The following is a 15,421-nucleotide window of genomic DNA, read 5'->3' as shown; positions in this document are numbered from 1 at the left end:
GTGCCCAAGGAGGCCTAGGAAAAAGGCAAGGGGTGCTCCTCAGTCTGCTGCTGATCTATTACTCCCATTGCCTGAGCAGCAGAAATTTTGGACAAAGAGATACTCTTCATCTCCCAACAGGTTGGGGAGAGAGTGGGGCAGCCCATGCAGTGCCTTGGTGGGGCAGGTGGAGGGTCTCCTGTGTGCCACACAACCCCGACAGACAGACCCCGCTCAGCACCCCAGGGAGCGGTCCCTTTTGGGGAAGCTGAAGCCCTGGTGCCGCAGGGGCTGAGCCTGTTCCAGCGGGATTGTGCAAACTCAAACCCCGGTGTTTCTCTGCGAGACGAACTTGGTCCAAATCTCCATGGTGCACTTTGCACTCTGATTGTGGTGACCTCATGCTGGCTCCCTTGGCAGTGTTTAAAGTCCAGGGGAGAGGGGTGCTTGCCTGCCTCCTATGCACAACAGCTCGCTCCCACTCCTCCCTGCCTGTACATCTGCCTGGACAAAGGCTCTGGGGCCTGGATCTGGACTGCAGCATGCGCCTGCTTTTTGAGGCAGCGGTTCTGTGCCTGACCCTGGGCTTAGGGCAATGCACCGAGGAAACAACACAGGACAACACCGTCCACCAAGCTCCCCAAGCAGAGTTATCCTATTCAGACTGGGGCATCGAGGCCATCCGGAACAGCTTTGAAACAGTTAACAGCTACTTCGACTCCTTCTTGGAACTGCTTGGGGGAAAAAATGGCGTTTGTCAGTACAGATGTCGATACGGTAAGTGAACCTCACTCCTGCTGGCTCCTCTCTCCTTGCCCTTTCCCCTCTTTCCCCTTGTGTGGAAACTCGCAGCACTCTCCTTCCCCGAGACCACAACAGCTCCTATCCATGACCTGACGCCTGCTATGCTCAGCACAGAAAAGTCACTGCAGAGAGTCACAACTTCTTTGCTAGTGCCAGCACAGGGACACTGAACCCTCATTTTTGCCTCTCACCAAGAACGGTCTGATCTTGAAGCCACTGTGCTGTGTGTAAGGGGACAAGAGGAGAGGGGACAGGTTTTACAGGAAGGGCATATAGGTAACCAGGCTGCCCAGCTGCTTGGACCCCTGGAGAGAAGGACCAGGGTAGGCAGCGAGGCCCCGGAAGGGAGGACGAGCAGCCCATGCAGACCTGAGTCAGAAGGGGTTGTTAGTATTGCCAGCGGCCCTAATCTCAGCAACCTTCGGAGTTTCATTATTCAGCAGTTGCGAGTTGGCTAATACTGTGGGCTGGAGGAGGGGAGATAACAGGAAGGTAAACAAGACCTGCTGTCACCATGGAGGAACCTTTAGTACTCAAGGTGGAATGAGGCAGCTGCCGCTTGCCTTGGACTTTAGAGCGATTTACCAAAAAGGAAGAGTTTGGTTTGTCCTGGGGGCAGAACAAAGGGGGTGACATCTCAGGGAGAGCAGGGCAGCAGGAGCACAGGGAGGGCAGGGGACTGGGCATGCAGAGCTGCAGCGGGGCAGGCCCCTGTGGTGCAGGTCTGTGGGGCGCTGGGCAGGCAGAGGCACAGGCAGCACCAGCCATCAGCAGGGTACCTGCTGAAACAACATGTTTGGGAACAGCAAGATTTCCTACAGACTATATCCTCTCCCCAGCCTCCTACAACTGTCCCCACAGCAATAACTGTCCTCTGTCACCTCAGCCTGCCCATCCACAACTGCCCGTCAGCCCTTTTCCCCCCAGCTTCATCCCACGTCCGTAGTGACGGCCTGGGCAAGATGCTTGTGAGCACAGTGGCGATTTCAACCCCTCTCCTTCCCTAAGCATTGGTTTTCATAGACACAGACTCCATGCTTTGGAGAAATCCCACCAACTCAGTTTCAGTCTGTATGCATCCCGTTTCTTCCAGAATGCGGGCTGCATGCTGCGCCTCTCCAGCCTGCACAGGGTTGTCTGTAATGCTCCCCCACAGATGCAGCCAGAGGGAAGCACGTCCCACCCCTTCCAGGCCAGCAGTGAGGGTGCCGGGAAAAACAGATGCTGCAGGGCTGGGACCCGAGCTCCCTGTCAGGGCGAGAGGGCAGATGGGCTACCCTTAGCCAAAGGGGGGCCACAAGGGGATTTTAAAATCAGCCTTAAAGTTGTTGGGGTTTTTTTGTTTTGTTTTTAAATAATGTGTACATATCTGTCCTCCTGCTCCTGCCAGCTCTGCTCCCCAGGCCCCATGCTAACAGCAAACAGGGAGCGGCAAGCCAGGCACCTCAGCCCCACGGACCTGCAGGGAGCCAGGCATCTCAGCCCATCACCTCAGCCTCACAGTGGCCCTGGTCCCTCAGCCCTGCAGCTTTAGTCCCTCAGCCCGGGGCCCCAGGGCACTCCCCAGCCAGGGCTGCCTCTCTGCAGCAGCTCAGGAGGGCCACAGCTGCTCTGTGGGGCCCATTGGTGGCAGTGTGCGCCCCAGGGTGCAGTGTCTGGAGGAGGAGACCCCCATGCACACCACGGCATTGCCCCAGCACACAGGATGAGGCCATTTGCCCATCAGGCAGCCCATCCCCAGGCCCACACTGTGGCAGCACCACACTGTGTGTGACAACCTCCCTTTAGGTCCATACCATGCTCCAAATTCAGAGCAGAAAGGGACTTGCCCTTCTTAACATAGGGACTGAAAACCCTGGTAGTGGGCAAAACGTGGCTGGTACCGCAGTGTGCCCGAGGCAAGGTTTGGCGAGGCTGATATTCAGAGCTCATTTCAGGGAGTCTCAGGACTCACCAAGTCCTGGAGAAGTTGTTGCTCTTGGGCACATCCCGACGTTGGAGCTCTCCCTGCCCCTGTCCCCGCTGCCCTGGCCCTGCACTCTGGGCAGGGGGAAGAGCATCTCCACAGAGCACCGCAAATGCCTTCCTGCTCCCTCTGAGAGCATCGTGTGTCTTACTGGAGAAATGCTTTAGAAAGGAAAACAAACAAGCACATCGTCAGCCCTGTTCTCATCCTCTGCTGAACAACTCATTAATCACTGGCTGAAGGAGGAACCTATTGAAATGCTGCCCACACCCTTCCAAGGGTCTTGCTGGACCCTTCCAGGACCATTTGTCTGTGCTGGTCTCTAGCACAGACATTGCAAACTGCAAGTAGAGGGGATACAGGGATGATCCTAAACCAGTGAGACCAGGTGTCTGTGCCAAGAAGAATGAACACAAACCATCTTTACCGTCTTGCTGCTGAATCAGGACCTGATTGCTTTTTTCTCCAGGCACGAAGCAAAAATTATGCCTTCTACGTTCTTTCATTTCATCCAAGAGACACCAATAATAGCTTATTTTGCCACTATAAAGGTCAGGACTCACCTGTGATTGCCACATCCATCTTCAGCTGAGCACGAAGCACTTGGCTGTTCTGGCTGTAAGACTCTCCTCCTGATTTTTCAGCAGCTAGTGAGGTCTGAAAACAACCAACTTGATGGATTACTCCCTTAAATCAGGATATTAGGGTTACACTAGCATTTGCTGACAAATATCTCCTCCTTACAAAATCTCTCTGGGTATCCCAAGGCAGGGAACAGCCTGAACAGCAAATCCCTTGATAGCTTCCTTCAGCTGCCTGGCCAGGCTGGACTTCAATGTTTTGCCCAGCATTTGGTCCTGAGGGGGTTAAGATGAGGAGGCACATCCAGGCTGTGGGAATAGAGCCTTCAAAGTCAGGCTCTCCAACACAGTGCTAAAAGGCTGCGGTAAGTATGGGCAACGTCTGCCCAAAGCCTGCTTGCCTGGGGCAGAGAAATAACAATGGACCACTCAAAACAGCAAGGAGCCCGAAGACCACCTGTTACCCAGAAATACATTCACTTCCCCCTGCCAGTGTACCAGTACTGCAGTGTCTGAGACCTCCTGCATCGCCAGCAGCTGTTCTAGCCAGCTGGCAGTTTTCCAGTCTCTTGGCACAGCTACAGCAGCCTGGAGTTATTAAAATGCATCAGGAAAACTCGCTTCCCATTAGAAACTCAACTTCAGTTCTCCTCTAAGGCCATGCCAACAAGGCAGTTGCCTGAAGTATATCTTCTTCCAAAGAACAGGCTTCCTCAGCAACGCTGTGCTTCTACACATCAGCATCGCTCTTCAGCGTGCTGCTGGGCAGGTCCTGCTGTGCTTGCAGCTGTCTTCTGGTATCTCTCCCCAGTGGTGGCCTGCAGCAAGCAGACAGACCACAACAGGCCCCTGGTGAAACACAGCTAGCAAAAGAGCCAGTGTGACCCACCAAGTCCCTTCCATCTCAGATGTGCCTGTAAGGATGGGCAAGCAATAAATGATAACGAGCACTGAGTCGATGCTCACGGTAGAGTCAGGAACACCTATTATTTCTGTTTTGCTTTTGTTTTCCTGTTAGCTAGAAAACAAGATGCAGGAGAGAGATTAACTGTGGTGTCTTGGACTTTATCTAGCTGAGAAGGAGTTCACAAAGGTGCACTTTACAAATGATTAAGCTTTGTTTTTCAGAGAGGAGGGGGGCAGGTTTCCTACAAGGGCGTATCTTGAAGGCAGTTCAATGTTTTGTTGATCACAATTCTCATGTGAGGGTTGTTTTTTTTCTCAGGACAGCTTTCTAAGACATTATAATAGCTGTAACTTCAGCTTAATGGAAGGTTTTCTCTGGAAACTCAGTTATCTCCATGTTCCCAGACAGTCTCCTACTCTGACTTGCCACCTTATCCCATTAACTGACAATATGTGCTGCAGGAACATAACTTATCATCAGTATTACAAGCAAGCCATTAAAATTTGACCCCATCCTGCAAAATCCACCTTGGATTTTGAACTTTCCTCTGCCTCCTACCTCAGTTCAGGAACATTTGAATTCTGAGTCCCAATTCTCACCCCCTTCCAAAAGAGCAATTAGGCTGTGAATTGCACCAAGACCTGGGTGCAGCCCTCCTCTCATTATATTGCTTGGGAGCCTTGGGTTATAGATTCAGCCCATATATAGACATAATTCCTTCTCTCTATAGCATAACCACCAAAATAATATAATGTGCAATATGTCATGAACTCAGAAATTACCTTGCATCAGCACACCTCAACAGACTTAACTTGTGTTTTGGGGCGAAGATAATCCTATAATGATGGTGTGCTGCAACCAACTGATTTGTGCTCTTTGTCTACTGTTAACTCAGCTCTACCTATGCAAAATAACAATACTTTCTGCACCTGAAAATTACATCTGGAGCATGAAGCAGATCTGACCTATTCAAAAGGGGCCAAAAAGGTAGAAACGCAGTAGTAGCTGCTGTACTGAGAAATACCTTCCCACACAAATGCCATCACCCGGTGGTAAGGTCAACTAGAGACCTTTATCTTGGCTTGCAGACAGCTAAATCCTTGGTGCATACTGCATTTCTGTAGGATTGGAGAAAATTGGCTATTGGTGCCTCACAGCTGGACAGGATTTCAGTTTGTTGGCTATTTAAACAAAACCGCTCTGGCAATTTTTAATTTAGAAGGTGCTGGGAACATTCCTACGTAAGACCTTTTGAGGCATTCGGCTGTGAGGTCTTCTCAAGAACACAGTACATTTATGGCTATATTAACCACCAGTACTGTAGGTACCTCGACAGAAGAAAGGGGAGAAGCGTCTTAAATGGTTATCACTGCTGACAAGAAGAAAACAGTAGAAATTGAGTTTAAAAGAACCCAACCCTGCCTGAAGGGCTAAATTAGATCTATTTTATGTCTATACAAATTCTCTAGCGGTGCTCAGGGAAGCAGTAACTTAACCCTAGAGGTGATGGACTTACAGAAGGCTCAACTCACACATGTTTTTGTTGGAGCATTCACACAGCTTACAAAGTTTTCCCAGAGCAGCGTTCAAATGTCTTGTTTTAATGCCTCACTCTGCATTTGAGATCTCCCTTTTATAAACCCAGCTGGGACAGAAACAGAACAAGCACTGAACACACATCAAGGGACAATACAGAGAAACCCAACTCCATGAGGGGCAGTCTCCACGACTTCTCCAGGGGAGAATCCTCTTTAAACAAGCTCCTTGCACAGCGGGGTCAAGGCACAGAAGCAGCCTGGTGACTCGTCCTTCCCAAACAGGAGGTGTTAGGTTAGATGGAGATTGGGAGTTGAGGTAGGTATGAGAGAAAGGATGAGACAGGGCAGGGAATAGACAGATCTCCTTTCCACATGGACAGTTTCCACCCCAACCCTGGGTGCCCACCCCTCACACCCAGAGCACTCTGTCAGCCATGCACAAAGCCCCAGGATGGGCTGGCAGGCAGACAGGAGGGCTTGCACACCTTCAAAGCAAAGTAAAACAGATTAAATTGCTGCTGAAGCTTCTGTTAGCTGACTGTCTGCTGGATTTTTTCTACATTGGGTAAATAATTATTCACGGAGGAAATTCTCGCTCCTCTATGCATATTAAGAAGCATACTAAGGGGAAGGCAGAGATAAAGGCATAACAACTACTTGCAAAACATGGCAGTGCATCACCACGTGCAGAAAATGGACCAAGACAACCTCCTACTCAGAGCAAGATCAGACATGCAAGGCCTAGCATAGTTTTGCAGAGATCCACAGCTCACTGACACTCTGAGAGTGAACTGAGGATAGAAAGAAATCCCCTTGCTAAGCTAGTAGTTTAGCTAGTAGTTTCGTGGAGGAGTTAAAACACATCTGGGTGATCCCAGCTGTGCAGAGCTCTCAGGAAGCATGTGAAAAAGCTCCTAGGAGATTTGGGAGGTCTAAGGCACTAGCTCTAGCATGGGGGGCTGCTCATCTGCAAAACCCCATGCTGCAAAGAGGGACTTGCCCATTTGTAAGAGCTGGGGAGAGTCCCAGACCTAGGGAGTGGACTCAGACCAGTTTAAACATTTGAGAAGCACTGAGGACCCAGTTCACACACAACACAGTGCTCCCATGGCCAAGCCAGAGGAGGTATGAGCTAAGTCAGGCTCTAGAGACTTGACAGAACTGATCTGAGAGCAGGGCCAGTGTTTCAGCCAGCTCTAGTACCTATCCTTCACTCCCTGCATCTCCTGGAGGAAAATGAAGTGTTTGGGGATGCAGACCAGAGGGGAGCTGCCTGACACTCCTTGCTTTTTGGTGCTACTCTTGGGAAGATCGGCTTTCCTAACATTTTTCCTTTCTTTCTCAGGGAAGGCTCCAATGCCACGACCTCACTACAAACCCCAAGAACCCAACGGCTGTAGCTCCTATTTTCTGGGGCTCAAGGTACCCGAAAGTGTATGTACTGCCACACCCACCATTCCCAAATGATGCAATTCTCTAATCACAGTAACCAGCTAATAATATTGGGGAGGGAAAAGGCTTAGCTGTACTATGCTCCGACTGTGTGATGGCTTCTCTTCAGAGTGGAAGCCAGAGCTCTGGAAAAGGGAGGAAATATCACTTATGTAGTGCTAGGGGACAAGCTATCTGCCTGGGACTGCCAAAAGACATGGCTGCCTGCCGACAGCAAGGTGAACATGTCAGTCTGAGCGCTGCCTAACTTACTGTCAGTCAGGAAGGCATTAAGATCTCAGCTGCTGGTGGCAGCGAAATAGGAATCACATAGACAAGAGTTACATTTACGAAGGACTGGCCTGTTGCTCTGGTTGTCTCGGTAGGTACCAAAAGAGAAAGTTTACTGAGCAGGTTAGCACTAGAAGAAGAAAAGGGGGTACCTGGCCAAGCAGAGCACCAGTGTGGAGAAACACATTTTTATCAAGGCCCTGATCAATCCCGCGCCCTTGTGATAGGACTAGGAACACGTTCAATGCTGGGCAGCTCAGTGACATAGTATAATGTGCAAACAGCAGTACTTGAATGCATTCTCCACACCTGGCCCTTCATCCTCTCCCATGCTTTTGGCCTCTGCCAAGCACTGAAATAAACCTGCAGGCTTTAATACTGCACTCACTTGTTATTTTAAAGGCAATTAATGAAATCATATTGGAATCACCAGGAGAAGCACTCCCAGGAAGCTTTAAGAGCGGGAATTACTGTTTAGCTTATGCTTTACTGCTGCCCATGAAGTCTGCAGCAATTAGGCAGATTCCTGCTCTGAAAAACCCTCTCTTTACAGCCCATTTTTCATGTTAGATCAGTTCCTTAAATGACATTTCATTGCAAACCTTGTGGGCATTTCTGCAGTACCTCCTCCTTATGCAGGCGGTCATGAGCACTGAGCACAAGGAAGAAAAAACTCATCTCCTAAATATTACATGAGGAAGGCCAGAAAGAGGAAGAATTTATAACAAGCTAATGAGTCCAGTCTCTCCAGGAGACAGGCCTTCTGCCCCATCACCCCCATGGTTATTATCTAAGCTTGCTGTTTATCTCCAAGCGAGCAGAACTCCCCTGATCAAGCTGTATTTGTCCTTGGCCTTGCAAGCACATCTGTGAGAAATAAGGCATTAATAACACTTATAGCAGATTTATTAGGCCAAGAAGCAGGGCTTGTCAGGTTGTGGAAAAATGAGGAAAGAGAAAATGGGCCTTTGCCCCTGCTAGTGAGGACAGAAAGCTTTCCGGTGAGCTCTGACAAATGAGAACTAGCAAATGGTCATGGAGGGGGCACCCACCTTTCTACCAGAAGTTAATCCCCTGTGACAGACAGAGGAGAAGGGAATGTGGTCTATCCTGCATTGGACCTGCATTACTGTCACCACTTTCTTTACATGGTGAGGGAGAAGCATGTTCTCCCTCCTGCTGTCCAGCTATCGGGGGTAGCTTCTGGAGAAGCAGCCAGCTGGGCTCTGCAAAACCTCACCCAATTGCAGCTGTTTGAGTCTGAGGCCAGGAGGCAGCCACGGGACACTTCTTTTCTCTTTTTCCCCAGCTAGATTTGGGCATCCCTGCCATGACCAAGTGCTGTAACCAGCTGGACATTTGTTACGACACCTGCGGGGCCAACAAATACCGCTGCGATGCCAAGTTCCGCTGGTGCCTCCACTCCATCTGCTCCGACCTCAAGCGCAGCCTCGGGTTCGTCTCCAAGGTGGAAGGTAGGCTTCCCAGCTTGCATCCCCTGCAGAGGGAACAAGCGATGGCAGGGAGGGGAGAGTGTGGACAGGGAGCCCTTTACTTGCCAAAAGAAACAAAAATCTGCAGTAGGGAGCAGCACATCTGTCCTGTGCTTGTCACAGATGGGTCAGAGCTGAGTGAGAACACATGGTTCTGAGATCTGCACACACACACACACACTTCTGTCCCAAGACTGGACACCTAGAATTATTTACATTTGGAAAACATTACAAAACACATGTGGAAAGAAGAAAAAAACCCAACAAACAACCCCTAGAAGCAATTCCGTTCAACCCTTGGATGCCCTCCCTGAGAGTTCAAACACCTTCACTGGAGATCAAAAAGCCTTCCAGAGCCAGTAAGCCACACACTTAAACTTGTATGTGGCCAAGGGCCAACAAACTGGGAGAGCCAAGGACAGGGGCTCTCTGGGATCTGGTTCACAGATAAGAGGTGGCGATGGCACCAGGGACACACCACAGTGTGGGTGGTGGTTCATCCATTGCAGGGAAGATCTGGATTGCTCAGAAGCCCTCGTGCTAACAAAGCTCTAGTCATGTGTCAGCAGCTCGAGAGCCACCCTGGGGCCCAATTTTTAAAGCCTCAGTCTGCAAGTTTGAGAAGAGCTTTTTGGTAAAGGCTGCATTTGGTAACCTCTATGAAGGTTATGCATGTGATAGGCCAAGCCTGCCTCTTGATCCTCTGTGCCCACAACAAGCACCTCTGCACTGTGTGGGGAGGGGGAAACATCTACCCCGCCACTGCCAGAGGTAAGCCATGGCAGGAAAGCCTCCCCCAGGCTGCTCCTCCTGAGGCCATTTCAGAGCATCCCCATCCTCTGTAAGGCAGGTACCTATTTCTTGCAGAGGGGCTGTGTGACAGTAATGCAGGACAGGCAGAGATAAGACTTACCAATGGCAGGTAACACTGAAACAGTTAAAGATATTTACAGATCTGGTCTGAAAACCTGGCAGAGCCCTTGAGAACAGCCCATTCCCAAAGCCAAATAAAACTCTGGTGGTGCTGCTGAGTTTCTCACAGCTAACTGCAGCCAGCCCCTCTGGGTTCATCCCACTGCCAATAGCCTGTTGTAAGGTACAGTTAAGTATGCATTTGTTTTCTAAAGGTGCAGCCTGATTAGGACACACGGGCAAGTCTGCCTAACACCAGTACTAGTGCAGATGGCTTTCTACCTTGTCACAGATAAATCTTTAGAAAGAGTGTCCAGACCAGCAAGAGAAAACAAAGACGTGGACTGAGATATAAGTGCTACAGGCCAAGTACAGTCAATCTTTCATGGTCACCTTTATCTACAGGTCCTCGTGCAGCCAACCTCTTCCTATCTCTTCAGATTTTCCCCTGCCAATTTTTCAGATCCCTCCTCTTCCCTTTCTGCCTGCAGCAGTGAGGCCAACAGACAGATCCTAGGGAGTTAAGGTGGAGCAGAGCCCACACTCCTTGGCCAAGCCAAGCCACCTCTGCCTATAGTCAAGCAGGACTAGATTCCTCAGCATCTCTGACTTGGTTGCCGCAGGAGGCACAAGTGTTGCTAACACAAACCTCTGAACCATCCTCTACTCCTCTTGCCTTGTGCTCTATACCTGCCACTCCCTGTCCTCAGGGCTGCTCTGAGCAGCTCCTGTCACACAGTCCTCCTCCTCCACTGCCATCCCAGCTCTTATCTGGGATCCTTTCCACTGAGTCACTGGGAGTTCAGAGAAAGCAGGCAGGGGAAGAGCAGCTGCACTTCCCTCACGTGGGCACAAACATCCCAGCTGCAGCAGTGCCAGTTAACCAAAGCCTCGATTTCCCCACTGACTCAACTACAGCCTCTCCAACACCTGCCAGCCGAGCAGACTCCTAAAGCAGCAGGAGCAGAACAAGGTGATCAGAGAGACTGAGACAGGAGAAGACAGTCCCAAAGGCAGGGCCTTCCCAAATCTATTACGCGTGCGAGCAATCAGTGTTAGTGCCAGTGAGTAAACCCTAAAAGACCTGGTATTAACCTATTTATTTATTGACAAGCAATTTTGGGCCTGTGTTTTGGGAAGAGGAGGGGCTAGGAGTCAGACAGACCATATCAACAGCTCCACTGCTGCAACCACAGTAGGATTTTTCATGCTGGCTGGCAGCTGGCATCGTAACTCCCAAAAAGCAGAAAAGGTTGGTTAGTAGTGGCTATAGGCAACTGTGGGGAGAGGGAGACGGGAAGGACAGTGCTGTGGAGGTCTTCTGGGAAATCTACTTGGTAAACAGTGCTATCTGCAGTGCCCCAAATGATCCATCAACCAGAAAAGCCCAAGAGAGGCAAGAAAGGAGGGAGATTAGGGGGGAGAGAAGTTAGTGCCAGATTGGTGCCACCCTAGGGAGAAAAGAGCCCTCAGTTCAGCAGAAGGGAACCTCTGGATTTATAAAAATGCAATACCCAGAGAGAAAAAGACAGCCCACGCTTCCAACTGCAAATACCACACAACTCAGCGCAGGGCTCAGGCTAGGGTGCTTTCACTTGTTACTTACCTGCCTGATCTTTTCCTTCTCCGCAGCTTGTGAATCCGTCGCAGACACAGTGTTCAATGCCGTCTGGACCCTGGGCTGCCGGCCCTTCATGAACAGCCAAAGGAGCGCCTGCATTTGCAACGAGGAAGAACGAGATGAATTGTGAGGAAGAGCAGATTCCCGGCCTCCATGAGCCTGCTGCCAAGCGTCCCCACTGCAGCACAGTGATTTCTATGAGTCCTCTGGCCTAGCACGGGATGGGGGGACCTGGGCCAAGCAATACACATCAACTACAGCTTTTGGGCAGCGGGCAGCAAAAGGGGAGACAGCCTGTGGATATAGGGCAGTGATGCCTGCTGTCCACCACAGATGCAGTTCAACAGCCCTACCCCTTTCCAAGTCCATCAGCCTGAATGATCCGATGCCAATTTTCTCTACAGACTCATCAGGAGAGGCAAGCAGGATGCAGCGCTGGTTATAAACAAGGGGCTTCACTTGTCTGTTTGCCTTAGACACACACGTATTAGCTTCCCCCGCCCCTTAACTCTCTAATTTGCAGTGCAAGGCATTAGGTTTCTGCAACCCCTGAAAATCCCAGTCCATGGACACACTATCTACATTTTTTCACCACTGGTGACAGACTGAGGAAGAGGGGTAATTTGCTTTCAGTATGTTGCTCACACCCATCCCTGACATTTTCCATCCTATCATTACACACCCTGACAACCCTGCTTATTTAAATACTTGGTGGATCCTGAAACGATTTAAAACATCCAGGGACTTGGTAAGCATGAGAAGGACTTTAAGTGTTTATGATGCAGGCACAATTCATATTTGGGCAGAAGGGGACCAAAGCCCATCACGTCTGAGATGTGAAATCACAGCAGTCTCCCACAGTCTCCGGAGAGGAAGCTGCTTTTCTCTTGCGGTGTCATCCAGATCTATTTAATTATTTTCCTCCTATATCATTTAACAAAGCTTTTCCCTTAGGATCCCTTTTTACACAAAATGGCTGGGTATCCACCTCCATCTTTTGCACGAGGGAAACAGGAGGCTCACAGTTGCCTTGGATGAGATATTCAAAATCCTGGAGGCTTATCTGTCAGGTGGTGGGGCTTACATGCTACCTCTGTGGGACAGAGACACTGCCAGCTGAGGAGCGATCAGCAGGCTCAGACGGCATTCTTTCTAAAACATGGTTAATACTTCCGTCTGCTATCGGGAGATTTTATTGCAAGCAGAATTAGAATTTAAAGCGGTGTATGGAATTTCATCTACATATAACATCTGCAGACAGCTTTCATCTGTGTTTCTTGTTGAAAGAAAGTTGCTACTGGGTGCGCGTGCCATGCCACATAAATACTTTAGCGTCTTCTGCAAACATATTTATGGTTATGTTCTTCCATCTGCCACAGAAAAGTTAAGGCTACAGAAAGGTGGTTTAACAAGAATGGAAGGAGTCTGTCTTAGTTACTTTTCTTCTAGATTGTGTTTAAATGCATGCATAAAGCTATAAATTATTTAAGCCCCGTATTCCTGTTCTTGCCAGTCATCTTTGCTTTACAGTGAACAGCAATGAGACATTCATCTGGCCCCAGATAGATTGAAACAACAAGAGCCCACCATTATAAGACCAGGAAAATGGAAGTGACCGCATGAAGGCTACTGGGATGTTTTCCATTAAAGAGAACCTTAATTTACACTGATCAGATGCCATGACATCCTTTCCTAGCTGTGCTAATGCACTCTCACTGGAGAGTGAATACCGCATTGCAAAGGTTCATCGCAGTGTGTGTCTATCAGAGCATAAGGACAATCTGATTATCCGTCTAAGAAACACATATTTTTGGCTAGGGATGGGAAGGAAATGTTCCTCGTTCCAGACACTTTCCAAACTTTGTATTTCATTGCTGAAATGGTGCCTGTTGCCAGTTTTAAACGTGAGCATACTCTTATGATTAAATGACACAATTAAAAAAAAAAAAACAAAAACTATCTTGTCTACACTCAGTAGCCGACTGGCTGGCAAATGTCTTAAAGCATTTTATAGTTCAAGTGATATCAGATTAAAGCCAGGCCAAGTAACTGATGACAGATGATGATATACACTGGAGACATTGAAGGATTCTGAACAAAATCTCTCTATCCGCATGCTGATGCTTTGGAGACACCACTAATATAAATCATAATTTCTTCATGCTTTCCACCATTCATCCCAAAACACTACAGACGGCTGCATGCAGGGCAGCTACTGAATAAGTGCATTTTTCACTACAAAGTTAAGCTGTGGTAATCTGAAAAACCCCATGAGCAGCTCTACAAGCAAACTTTTGAACCTTCAAGTGGTGGCAGTGACTCAAAAAACCCACCACATAATCCTGCGTAGGAGAAAACAGCGCATGAACTACAGTAAAACTTCTGCAGCCAAACTAAAAATTGCTTCCCCTCCGTGCCGCTCCTGCTACTCAGTGGTGTACAGCCACTGAAGCAGCTGATCACGGGACTCTCCAGGTCAATGCACAAACCCTGGGTCATCTTCATCTCCACCCTGCTCTGAACAGGAAGAAGACACTGTGCTCACCCGATGGCTTCCTGTTGACTTTGTGTATTGGCAGGATTATTTGCAACTCTTGCTGATGTTCAACCCATTCAGCCAGCATGCCCTCTCCTAGTAATGGTTCTTCAAACAGCAGTCTCTGTGTTTCTGCTGAGGACATAAAAGCAGGGACTAGGATGGCAGGTAATAGGTGTTTACTCCCGGACATCCGATGTTCAGACTTTCACTTTACATCCTAAGAGAGAATGAGGTGGGGCCAGCCAGAACACCAACCGCACCCGTCGGGCAGCACTGATGCAGCTCGGACTTTGAACTACAACTGGCAGTGCTGGTCGGACCCTCGGGAGCACTGGTCGGGTATGGTGCCTTCTTGCACACGCACTGCCTGCTTGTGCAGGGCGTTTTGCTCCCACTCTGTGGCGTGGCAGATTAAATTGAACAGACACACAAATCCCTTGGCTCTCAGATGAGTTTGGCCTTTGATTTCATGTCCAGGCTGTAATGCTGACAAAGACGACAGATGGAAGCAAGAGGTAAACTGGGGAGAGCTAAAAGACTTTGAAAAATGGTTTTGTTTGTGCCTAGGAGGCATGCCCTCCACATCAGAGGAGGAATGGCCACAGGGCAGTGGCAGATAGTAGACCTACTATCCTGCTTGCAGAGCAAACTAAACACCTTCCCAGACTGCTCCATTCACATAGCCACACAAACCAGTGTTTCCTCCTCATTACTCTTACAGATTATTTAAGTAAAAAGCTTCAGAGCGGAAAGGCTGCTTTGTATGAATTTGTCAGGAAGAACCAAATAATGTGCACAATAACTGAAATAAGCTAGAAAATGAACCTCTCCCCCCACCACTCCCCCACGTCCCTTTGAGATGAACAAAAAACACCAGTTGCCTCTCCAGAAGGCACCAGCTAATTAATTTCATCTCCCAGCTCTTGTTTTATCAAAACAAGTATATTTAGCAGAGGCTGCCTGAACAAACAAGTGACAGCGGGAAATTGCCCGTGTGGTCCTAATGCAGACGTGAATCAGCAGAAGCAGGAGACGCACGGCAATGCAAGAAGGAGACTTTTTCATTTCTTTTTCTTTCTCATATGGTTAGATAAAATATGAAAAGTATCGTTACACTTATACCTACTTATCATCATAGAAACATTTTCATTTATTCTAACATACACATGTGCACACACATATTCCCAAATTGGAAAAGCAGCCATGAAGCCATTTAGAAAAATCATGAAACTCCCAGCCCATCAAATGCCCACTCCTCACTGGAATTTCAGTCACCAGAAGAAATAAATCTGTGAAATGGAATATTGCTGAGGTGATTTGTGACTCCTTTCTAAATGGTCCCTTCAAGCGGACTCCCCA

General features: G+C 48.9%; 1 protein-coding gene across 2 annotated transcripts; it reads left to right on the top strand.

The window, feature by feature from the left end:
• The first annotated feature begins 441 nt into the window (after positions 1-441).
• PLA2G12B (phospholipase A2 group XIIB) lies at positions 442-13,193 on the top strand. Of its 2 annotated transcripts, none has more exons than XM_076339447.1 (4): positions 442-756; positions 7,121-7,197; positions 8,807-8,972; positions 11,535-13,193. In XM_076339447.1, the coding sequence occupies exons 1-4, from the start codon at positions 522-524 to the stop codon at positions 11,651-11,653; spliced, it is 597 nt and encodes a 198-aa protein (XP_076195562.1). In that variant the 5' UTR covers positions 442-521; the 3' UTR covers positions 11,654-13,193. The 2 variants fall into 2 exon arrangements, with proteins under 2 accessions (XP_076195562.1, XP_076195560.1); XM_076339445.1 differs by having other exon boundaries at positions 7,121-7,209.
• Positions 13,194-15,421: the final 2,228 nt, after the last annotated feature.

This window comes from Aptenodytes patagonicus, chromosome 5 (assembly GCF_965638725.1).
Source record: "Aptenodytes patagonicus chromosome 5, bAptPat1.pri.cur, whole genome shotgun sequence".
Lineage (NCBI taxonomy): Eukaryota > Metazoa > Chordata > Aves > Sphenisciformes > Spheniscidae > Aptenodytes > Aptenodytes patagonicus.
This window is presented reverse-complemented; position numbering and strand designations above follow the sequence as displayed.